General features: G+C 38.5%; 1 protein-coding gene across 7 annotated transcripts in view; it reads left to right on the forward strand.

Annotated features, from left to right (window-relative positions):
* Positions 1-221: 221 nt before the first annotated feature.
* Positions 222-12259, forward strand: part of si:ch1073-416j23.1 (rac GTPase-activating protein 1) — a 118276-nt gene continuing 106238 nt past the window's right edge. For 2 of the 7 annotated variants that reach the window (XM_028806482.2, XM_028806483.2), the window contains exons 1-2: positions 615-1008; positions 8961-9037. In XM_028806482.2, the coding sequence (XP_028662315.2) occupies positions 989-1008; positions 8961-9037 (97 nt within the window). In that variant the 5' untranslated portion in view covers positions 615-988. Of the gene's footprint in view, positions 366-614; positions 1009-8960; positions 9038-12259 lie in introns of those variants that run through there. The other 5 variants (XM_028806485.2, XM_051931006.1, XM_051931007.1 and 2 more) reach the window with 3 other exon arrangements.

Raw genomic sequence — 12259 nt, forward strand, 5'->3', positions numbered from 1 at the left:
AGTGCAATAGCCCACAAAACAATTCCGAAAATAAATATATTACAATACGAGCTAACACCATACAACACAGTTCATTAAGGCGGAGCTACGTTAACATTATAAAGAACGGTAATGAGAAGTCACCTGTCACTCAGTTTGACGTGAATCGATGATTCGATAATTGCACCTGATTGAAAGGAAGAACCACCAACCAATATTCCAGTTTGTTTTGCCGGGCGGCACTTCCTCTAGTACGGAGTGTCGTTTGCATCAAACTATGTGTATTCATCGCACTTATTATGACAGTGCCGATGTAATGAAAACATCAGATCCACATGAAAAAGACAGCAAGGAATATGAGCGTTACTGGCGGGTAGTTGATGTAGGTAGGTAGGTTTAGGTGGACTGGTGACGCTTAATTGACCCTTGCCGGTATGTGATGTGTGTTCCCCTGTGATTGCTTAGGCTCCAGTCATCCCCCCGCGACCCTGCTCATGATTAAAATGTGCTTAGAAAATTGTATGGTATGGTTTAATACTGTTTAATTAAAGAATGATGTACTAATCGTACTTCGATTAATTGATTGGACAACTAAATTTATTGCTAAAGTAACTAGTTACATTTGTGGAGGGAAAAAACACTGAAATCGAATCGCGTTGGTATCTGAAAAAAATATCCTGAATGAACATGTGAAGTGATACACCCGCAAAGCGTTAGAGCACACTACCCATGTACATAAACGCATCTGTAAAATATCAGCAGGTCTCCTTCGGCGCTGTTATGAATTAAATGTTTGGCCCACTCTGTAGATCCAGAGACTTAAGCCTATTGGTTCCCTCACTTCAGATGACGGCGTCTTCATAAAACAACGATATTTTACGCACTTTTTATTGGCGCGTGCATGCGACGCGTTTTTTTGCCGACCGCTTAGTCTATTAGTCAGCGACCAAAAATATCAGACGCTTTTAATCACACCGTGAAATATTTCTCTCCCAACAAGTTGTTACCGATGAAGGACAGCAAAACAAGGTAACCCTTCATCGACTCCAGTTCGAGTTATTTCTTGTGTTCTGAAATAACTGGGCTGGGGAAAAAAGCTAAATGTTTATTTTTTGCTTTTCGAGTTGCGCCAATTTTGTATTGGCGAGCAAACCGAGAACACAGTTTTACTTGTTCCATTTTCGCTACCACTACTTGGTCAACAACAAAAATTCGGATATGAAATAGTTTCCGAAGTGTTTTGTCTATTTTTTTTTAACAGAAATCATTCGTTTTTTGTCTAAATTGTGTTTGACAAAATAGAATAGCATATTGTGATTGTAGCACATGCTATTTATGGGTATGAGGTGGGAATGTGAAGTTTTTATCGCAAGTGTTCAGACTAGTGATTAAAAAAAGAGTTCATATCTATCAAGACTGGTCATTTTATTATACTTTCGATGACGGTTCACTGGTTTTCGAAAATCTATTTGCTGGTGTGTTGTTTTTATGAAATTGCTTGTTGTGGATAAGGCCGGGCACGTGCTGTGCAATGAACTTGCAACTATAGGGGTGTATGTGAGTATAAAATGTATGAATGGTTACCTGTATTCGTAGCTTAAGGACTTTCGTAAATTTAATGGTTTTATAACATATTAAAGTACCCCAGGAGCTAGTCATGAACACGGTGAAAACGGAACATAAATATCGATGGCCTAACGGTTTAAAACTTTTATTGATCATTCAGCTTAAATTCACTTTAATGTAATTCTAAGCACGTTGTTCAATGTAGTACTCCGTGTAATTTCTTTAAGTGTGACATTTCAGATTTGTATAATTTTTAAACATCCATTATATGCAAAGTAAACAATGAGCTTTGCGAGGGGTAGGTGATGCATATTCATTGCAGTTTAATATAACTTTGTTTCTAAACTAGAGCGGTATTTAAATAAAATTGGTCAGAAAGTGCAGGAAGCAATGAATAAAGATGGCTCTTTGCTAACTGTACTTCGGTTTTTACGGAATGAAAATTCTCACACTTCAGTTAGAAGGGATTTTGCGTTTTTTAAACGGGAGATTCATATACCAGCGTTTGGATGGTACTTAGTAACTTTTATTGTATCTTTACACAGCTGTTTCTTTATAACATTTAAGTCTTTGATTTTTTTTGGTATAAACTACAGTTTATAGAAAAGTTTCAAAATTAGTATAACCATAATTTTTTGGATATCCAATGTGTCGATCACAATATATATTAATTAGTGCATATTTTATTTAGCCTCTTTTCTAAAAATAAGGTGCCTGCAAATCAGGTGTGAACAGCATAATTTTAAAGAAAAAAAAATTATCTGATGAGCAAGAGGAAGTTACTTGCGCTGCAAGACTGACTGACCAATTGTAAAGCATTAATGGGTTAGCTGTTAACTTAATGGAAGTGAGCCTGCTGTTCCACCCTGTTGTTATAATTACTGTGTAATTTTACAAATTGTAATGAACTTTTCCCAGTATTTGAGGTGAGCTATTTTTTGACCAGATGGATATTGTGCATATATTGTATTTAATATATACAGTACATATAGTAAATGTTGTTTTTGTTTTCTGTAATACTGATGTATACTGGACAAATTGCTGGTTATTCTCAGAAGTCGTTGGCTCTTATGCAGAATTAAGAAAAGTTAACGCCCACATGCCTGTGTGAACCAAGCAGAAAAATGTGTCACACAGGTGTAGCTGTTTATCATTTTTTCCAAACAGTGTATTTAAAATTGGAATTTTGGAACTGATCGTACTATGTGCTAAATGATTTGTGTTCATTTGTGTATCACTGCATGATATAGTGGCATGCAAATCTTTGGGCATCCTTGCTTAAAATGTCTGTACTATGAATAGTTAAGTGAGCATAAGATGAACTGATCACCAAAAGGCATAAAGGTAAAGATGATACACTAATCTTGCATAAAATGTTGAAAAGAAGTGTATTGTTTTTGTACAATTGTACTGTGAAAAAAGGAAAGGAGCACACCAGTATATTTGAGGTCTCAGATAACTTTTACCAAAAACTCAGAACTTAATTTGCTTAGGGCTGTGTCTAGTTCATAGTCATCATTAGGGAAACCCCAGGTGATGCACAGTGCAAAGATGTATACTTTCTCTGACTCCTCAAACCTTTCCCAACGATCGGTAGCCATGGGCACCCCTCTAAGCAGCTACCTAGCACTCTGAAAAATAAAATTATTCATGCTCACAAAGCAGGAGAAAACTACAAGAAGATAGCAATGTGTTTTTAGGTATCTGTTTCCCCAGTTTGTAATGTTAAGAAATATCAGTTTACAGGAACAGTGGAGGTCAAGTTGAGTTCGGAAGACCAAGAAAACTTTCTGAAAGAAATGCTTGTTGGATTGCTAGAAAGGCAAATAAAAAAACCCTTATGACTGCAAAAGACCTTTAGGAAGAGTGTGGGTGCATTGTTCTAATGATTCAAAATACACCTTAAAATCTACAATGGAATACCTCAAGAGAAGCAAGCTGATCGTTTTGCCTTGGCCCTCCCAGTCCCCCAACCTAAATGTCATTGAAAATCTGTGGATAGACCTCAAAAGAGCAGTGTCTGCCTGGCAGTCCAAGAATCTTGCAGAATTAGAAACCTTTTATAAGGACGAATGGGTGAAAGTACCCCAAGTAAGAACCGAAAGACTCTTATCTGGCTACAGAAAGCATTTACAAGCTGTGATACTTGCCAAAGAGAGCATTGCTAAGTACTGACCATTTTGGGTGCTCAAACTTTTGCTTCAGGCCGCTTTCATTTTCTTTGTATTGTGTACCTGTGAATGATGTAACTAAAAATGTAATCTTGCTTAAAATGTTAAGAAAATGTGTCATCTTTAGCTTTATGCCTTCTGGTGATGCAGTTCCTCTTCCGCTCACTTAATTATTCACAGTAACAGACATTTTAAGCACAGGTGCCCAGACTTAAATGTAACTTGGATAAAGAAATTTGAAGATGGCCTGTGCTATGATTTGAACCATAGGTTCTGAAGCTGCAAGACTGATGAAGCCTAACCCGCTGTATGTTTAAACCTAGATCCTTTAATCTACCCACTTTCTGAAATTCCAGCCTTCACTGAGATTGTACATGTGGTAAACCACCTGAAGTTGGGAAGGCGTATGGGATCTGAGCTATCTAGGCTGAACTTCTCCAGTCTGGTGGTAAAGCTGTTCTTGCATTGCAAGCAATTTTTGCTTACATTTCGGAGATGGGCATCATCCCAACTGACTGGAAAATGGGATTTGTCATCCCTATTTAGAAAGAGAAGGGTAATTTTCTGGACTGTGTCAACTACAGGGGATAACACTGCTCTCGGTCCTGGGTAAGGTTCTTTCTAGAGTCTTCCTCAGTAGGATCCGTGATCACTTACTCACCTACCATCGACCATATCTTGGCACTGAGGGTTTTCATGGTGCACAAATGTGAATATTGGCAGAGTTTCTTTACAGCCTTTGTCAATTTTCGTAAAATGGTCAACTCCGTTAGTCGAGCTGCCCTTTGGGACATCCTGAAACTTTGTTGGCTCCTCCTGATGTCACTGGATATCATGGCAGGCCTGTACACTGGTACTGTGAGTGCTGTGCCAGAGTGGAGGCAGAACCTCTGTTTTTCCTAGTTGATTTTGGGGTTTGTCAGGGGTGTGTTCTTGCTCCTGCTCTGTTCAGTGCTTGCATGGACTGGATGTTGACTTTGCTGACTATGCTGTGATCTTCGCAGAGTCAATGGGGGCTCAGGGCTCTCGAGACTAAGTGTCTGGATAAAAAACAAGATCCAGACCTTTAATGACCTCTTAGGCACAGCCATCAGCAGTGTGTCTGTCTGCGGAGAGAGTTTTAACCTCATTGAAAGATTTTCTTACCTCTGCAGCGACGTGGTGACTTTCTATGAAGTCTTTAGATGGATTGGGAGAGCATGGGGTGTCATGAGGATGCTGGAAATGGGTGTGTTGTGCTCCTGATATCTTCGCAAAAGGTTGAAGGTCCTTTTAGAGTCTTGGTGCTTCATGTTTTGTTATATGGTTGTGACCTGAAATGAAGACTGGACTCCTTCGGTACCGTTTCTCTTTGGAGAATCCTTGGCTACTAATGATTTGAGTTTGTGTTAAATGAACAGGTGCTCACGGAGTCCTGAATGTGGCACATTACCTGCATTTTGAGAGAGCATCAGTACGGCACTATGACCATGTGGCGCAATTCTCCAAGGGTGATCTGGCTCACAAGATTTGCATAGCTGAGGACCCGAACAGCTGGACCAAGCCAAGGGGAACCAACATAACACCAGGCTGTGGTCGATAGATGGTCATTTCCCTGGTGGGGGGACTGGACCGCATGTCTGCCTAGGGGGGTTGCCAACCTAGGCTCCTTTTTGGCTGTCATTAGGCTAGAAGTTGAAATACTCCCACACACCTCAACATAGGTTTTAAATGAGAAAACAACTAAGAAGAAAAATATTTGCCAGATATTATTGCTGACCTTGCGCCTTTAGCAAAGCAATGTTCCATCCATCCATTATCCACCTGCTATATCCTAACTACAGGGTCACGGGGGGTCTGCTGGAGCCAATCCCAGCCAACACAGGGTGCAAGGCAGGAAACAAACCCCGGGCAGGGCGCCAGACCACCGCTGGGCACACACACCAAGCACACACTAGGGATAATTTAGAATTGCCAATACACCTAATCTGCATGTCTTTGGACTGTGGGAGGAAACCCACGCAGACACGGGGAGAACATGCAGACTCCACGCAGGGATGACCCGGGAAGCGAACCCGAGTCTCCTAACTGCGAGGCACAAAGCAATGTTGAAAACTGTAAATTAACATCCTCTCTGATACAACAGGAGCATTGCCATGTACTTTGCCTCATCAGGTCTATCCAGGTAGCTCAGTTTAGACAAATGATGCAATGGTTGGATGACCTAATGGCTTACAACATAGCACTGTTTGTGAAAAGCAACAGCAAGCACTCTTGTCATCTTTTTCAAATGTAATTTGTACTTCTGTCTGTAATCAGGATGTTCTTGCAAGTTCATTGCTGTAAGAAAAAATTTGTATCTGGCCCTTCTGAAAATTAAATATCCAGCAAAAAAACTAAAACCAAATGCTTTGTTCAGTAGCTCCTATAGCCTTTACTATTCCAAGCACAAGTTAAAATACTCTTGTTGTGCATATATAATTATTCATATTTTATATATATATATATATATATACAGTGATCCCTCGCTATATCGCGCTTCGCCTTTCGCGGCTTCACTCCATCGCGGATTTTATATGTAAGCATATTTAAATATATATTGCGGATTTTTCGCTGCTTCGTGGGTTTCTGAGGACAATGGGTCTTTTAATTTCTGGTACATGCTTCCTCAGTTGGTTTGCCCAGTTGATTTCATACAAGGGACGCTATTGGCAGATGGCTGAGAAGCTACCCAACTTACTTTTCTTTCTCTCTCTCTTGCGCTGACTATCTGTGATCCTGACGTAGGGGGTGTGAGCAGGGGGGCTGTTCGCACACCTAGATGATACGGACGCTCGTCTAAAAATGCTGAAAGATTATCTTCACGTTGCTACCTTCTGTGTGCAGCTTTTAAGTATGCTGCACGGTGCTTAGCATACTTAAAAGCTCAAAGAGCACGTATTGATTTTTTTATCTGTCTCTCTCTATCTCTCTCTCTCTCTCTCTCTCTGCTCCTGACGGAGGGGGTGTGAGCTGCCGCCTTCAACAGCTTTGTGCCGCGGTGCTTCGCATACTTACAAGCCAAACAGCCCTATTGATCTGTTTGCTCCTTTGAAGAGGAAGAAATGTTTGCATTCTTTTAATTGTGAGACTGAACTGTCATCTCTGTCTTGTCATGGAGCACAGTTTAAACTTTTGAAAAAGAGACAAATGTTTGTTTGCAGTGTTTGAATAACGTTCCTGTCTCTCTACAACCTCCGGTGTTTCTGCGCAAATCTGTGACCCAAGCATGACAATATAAAAATAACCATATAAACATATGGTTTCTACTTCGCGGATTTTCTTATTTCGCGGGTGGCTCTGGAACGCAACCCCCGCGATGGAGGAGGGATTACTGTATATATATATATATATATATATATATATACATATATAATTTGTGTGTAAATATGCTGATATAGTAAAAATTTCATTTTTACAAATTATTCATACATGCTGCATTGTACAAATATCAGCCAAAAGAGTGGCACACTTGCAGACATATGTCAATAGCCTCTTATGCTGGAGCAACTCGGTTCCCAGTTAGCTTGTATTGTGTGCATCTTATGATGTATAATGGCCCAAAAAAAACAAAAAAACACCCACTTAGAGTGACCATGTCCTGTGATCAGTGTTGCAGTAGGGATAACCATGGTGCTACCCTCTTTAATAATCATAAGAGCCTTCCTTTTTGTTCTATTATTAGAAATTTGGGTTAATTCACAAATGTGCAGAAACTGAGATGGTGTGTTTATATAATTGTAATTTTCCCTTTGAACTGAGTTGAGGTAAATTTTAAATGTTTGTCACACAACATACAATGGCATATGAACGATTATGAACCCTCTTGTTTTGTTTTTATATGATAAACACCTACTATGAAATAGTTACTTAATCAGAACTAGTTGTCATTGTTAGTAAAACGTGTATGTTAAAATTAAGTCTATAGAAGTGAATTATTTTTAAATTTAGGATTTTCCTTGAAATATTCTAGATGAGCTGTCTCACCCTAAAGACTTGTGTCTTGGGTAACTAGGCGATTTTACATTGGCTCAATGTAAGTGTGATTGTATGAGTGGGCCCTGCAATGTCCGGTTTGTTTCCTTCAATGCTACTGCCACTTGCAGGGATGTCTCTGGCCTGATATAAGTGTGAATTGGCTTGAGTGGGTTTGATAATTTAATGTTACATTTACATTATAGCATCTCCAACACTAATCTACTGGAATATGGATTACTCAAGTCCCCCAGTGTGAGATTTTTGTGTATTTTTGTTCTCGTATTAAACACAATCCAGTAACAAGTAAATACATACAGTAATGGCACAATTCACCAAAATACAAGTTGTTAAACCAAATTTGTGAAGCAAAGTAGCATGAATAATGTGCTTTTCTTAAATCACTAAACTGCCCCACCCACTCTCAACAAAAAAAAAAAACCCTTTTAGTAATTTTACTTTGCATATATTGTTCTAAAGTGTCATTTGAAGAGGAGACTAATCCAAATTCCCAGGAAGGAATTTTTAAATTGAAGATAGGACTCTTGAAATACTGTTGAGGGGAAAGGCAAGTCTTCAGCTTTAAATGTCCTTCCCAAGAGGCTTTAAATTTCCTGCTTATGTGTGCTGATAATTCAGGAAGCAACTAGTAACAATGCTTTAGCAAGAAAAGCTCTGGATAAAAGCTATGCGTGACATGAGCAATATGTCCCCCAACGCCCCCCCCCCCCCCCATGGCATTTTTATATCATTTGCTGTTTTACGGCACTGGTTGCTTTTGCCTTCTATTATGTTGTAAACTGTCATGCATAATAGAGAGGGGTTGTTTTTTATTTTCTTGGCCACCAAAATTCACCAAGTGAATTTCCCCTTGGGATTAATAAAGTATCTATCTATCTATCTATCTATCTATCTATCTATCTATCTATCTATCTATCTATCTATCTATCTATCTATCTATCTATCTATCTATCTATCTATCTATCTATCTATCTATCTATCTATCTATCTATCTATCTATCTATCTATCTATCTACAAAGTACATAGGATAAGAAACATATAAAAAAAATTTACTTTAGTATTCCTTTAAGTAACCCAAATTTATGAGTCTTTAAATGGGTTGAATGGTGCCATGTTTCTGAAATCATTTTGTCTTTGCACTATACTTATTCAAGCTTTAATAAGTACTAAATGCTGTTGGGTAATATTGTATGATGAATTTAATGTGAATTATAATTATTTTGCTGCAGAATGGAAGATAACATTAAAAATGAGTTAAATCTGCTTGAACGCTTCATTAAAGTTATAGAGGAAAGTCGACAAATAGGTATGTGTTATGGATTGGCCTTATGTTCTGTTGTTGGTGTGTTTTTCTTGTATTTTTTTTTGTTTTGTCAATTCTAAAACATATTTAATCAGTCATATAGTTCCTAATATTTTTTTTCTACAGGACTATGCTTTCTTTCAGTACACCTTTCATATTAAGAAAATAATTACTTTTAAAAGCAGGTTATCAGTACTTTGCATTCCCAACCTTTGTCAACAAAATTAAAATAGAAGACCCTATCTAGGACACTATTTTCTGTATAGTGTCTGGGTGAATGTATAGCTCACAGTCAAAGAAATAGTTCAAACTATTGTTTGGAATTGTTAACATCAATTGTTAACGATTGAAAACCAAATGAGTACATGTAAATGCTGAGGTTCAGTCTGAGTGAAGCTTTAGGCAACCTTGAGCTTGCTGGCATTTTTGAAAGGGTGAAACCACAAGTGTACTTTCAAAATCAAGCTATGAAAGCCATTTCCAATAAGAAGTAAAACATGATGAGAGAGAAGGAAAAAATCCTGTGCCATGAAAAAGTATTTGCCTGTTTCTTGTTTTTGAGTAAATGTTTTGTTCACTAAAGTTTTATTTTGTTACTTGATTGAAGAAATACCTTTTTTTTCGTATGCCAATTACTGATTAAACAGTTTATCCTCTTCATTCCCCTCTCTGATAAAGTAATTGCCCACTAGTGTAGGAATTTTTCCCTCTCTTCCTTGCATAACTCCTTTAATTTGGAAATATTGATAGGCTTCTGAGCAAGAACTTCTTGTTTCAGCTCATGCCACAAGATCTTCATTTTGTTTATAGGTCTGAAATTTGACTAGGCAAGTCCAAAACTTTAATTTTGCTCCTTTTCAACCACTTTGTAGCATTGCCACATAAAAATGTATATGTTTTCTTTTTTCTTTCTATGTAAAATCCCGTTGTCATTTAAAAATTCGGAAGATAAGATAGGCGGGTTGGATAGAGAGGACCTTTTGGGAGGTACAGGGCTGTCATTGTGATTTCCGGGAGTGCCATGGAAATGGACGCACTATTTAAATAGGGGCGCGAAAAGGCAGAAAGAGAAGGAAGAAAAGACAGCCCGAGTTTTTATGGCAAAGGAGGAAAGGACATGACCCATCTGAGTCCAGGAGAAAGATTGTTTTCGGGGAGCTCCACAAGTCCATCGCAGTCTGGGGTGGCCACCTCGAAGATTCCGGATACGCTGAGATTACCGTGAAAGGGGTCAAAAGCAAAAGTGAGCCATAAATCTTTTATTCTGGGATTGGCATGTCAAAGGAACTGAACTCTTGGGGAATAGGAAAACGGAAAAAAGACTAAATCGAAAGGACTGAGGAGATAATTCTTGAATATATAATTCTATGCTTTGTACTTATTGTATATATTGGAAGTGGTGGAGTTGTAAAAATGTATTAATTATAGTTGTTTTTGCACATTTTTCTCAGTGTGGTTAAGTTAATACCGCTATTAGATAGATAGATAGATAGATAGATACTATTATTATAAATCATCTCTCGGCGCTGTGGGAAGGGGTTGAAGGCACTTTGTGGTTGACCTGCAATCATCAGTATAAATTTAGTGAAGTATCGCGGAAAAGATCATTACACTCGCCCTGTAGAATCAGGAATGTGTTTTGGACCAACATTTTGTGTTTATTTGACTTCTACATCTGCGAGTGAGAATGAATCGGTGTTAGCTGTCCAAGTTTTATGACCACTTTCAGGAGCATTGCGCCCAGCAGGTAAGTCATTGTCTGATCCTCAGCATAATTGATTTCACTTTCAAAATCATCGGCAGCGTAGTCGCTAGCTAAAATATCCTCCGAGTCAGATTCTAACAGCAACTGTTTGGCTTGTTCAACTATAAGTCGCTGCCTTTTCGGCTGTGTTTTTGCTCCAATACCTGTTTTACTATATCTTGGTTTTGTAGCAGCCGACTGCTCGGTTCTCTGCTTCTTGCCACCCACTGCAGTACTGCCTACTGCCTTTTTTGCTTCGCTTGACTGATTTTTATGTTTCGGCATGATAAAGCAATCAAAACCATACTGTATTTACCGATAAAACGTTTTCACTTTTGCCTTATAAACCCATATGCAAAAACAAAAGTAATTCTACTTTGGATTGGCACATCCAAGCGGTGTCAGTGGTGTGTGTGACATAGACCAGTGCTCCGCAACCTTTTCTCACCTATGACACACCAAAGTCCTTCCTAGAATTCCGCGGCATGTCAAAAGCTAAAATATATGGCAGTGCCGTAGTTTGGGGGTTGGTCCGTTCCGAGCACCAGCTATTTAGGGGCGTCCAAACTACGGTAGTTTCCTTTTTTTTTTTTTGTTGTTCCTTGAGGAGGCGCAAAAAAAATTTCATTCAGCATTAGGGCATCAAATTTTTCACCGCCCCGGGCAACGTGATCTCCAGCTACGCCACTGATATATAGATATTAATTTAATACACAAATTTTACAATAAATTTTCATTTTTTATTATAAGTACACATTTATTATAAGTATACATACATAAAAACTATACTATATTTACTTTTATGCAATCTTAATAATTATTATAACATAATGACTGATTAATGTGATACCTGCGCTTGTTTCAATGAACACAAAAGTTTTATATTCGGCTCAATATTTGACAGCGCAACCCGAAGTTCTTGGTCAAGATCTTTTAAGCATGACCGCTTATCATTTTTAATTAACACAAGAGTTATTTGTCTTTTTTGGCGTAACTGGGATGGTTTGAATTTAGATGCCGATTTAGTTTACTGGGTGCCATTGCCTCGTTTGATAGCTGATCGCCGCAAATGATGCATTGTGGCTTTGGAGCCGTTTTGTCACCACACCATGAGAATCCATATCGAATGTAGAATTCGTTGTACTTCCTTTTCACAATCTTCTTTGTTTTTTTTGCAACACTTGTGCTGGGTTCTTCATCATCTGTACGTGAAGACGAATCTTTTCCACGTAAAAATTTATCCATATTTAAAGGGGTATAAAACTAAATATGAATCACACGAAGAACGTTAACCATACACAATTCAGCAGCACAACTAATAGTAATGAATGATAACTACTGTCGCAAGACGAGTGAATGCGACGTAGCACGACTAATACGTCGGCTTGAATTGAATCTAGGTGAGGGCACGGAGCGCTCTGCCTATCAAAGCATACTACAGAGTTGTCTGGCGACTACGTAGGGCCTACGTCGTAGGCGAC

Source organism: Erpetoichthys calabaricus, chromosome 8 (genome assembly GCF_900747795.2).
Source record: "Erpetoichthys calabaricus chromosome 8, fErpCal1.3, whole genome shotgun sequence".
NCBI classification, from domain to species: Eukaryota; Metazoa; Chordata; class Cladistia; order Polypteriformes; family Polypteridae; genus Erpetoichthys; species Erpetoichthys calabaricus.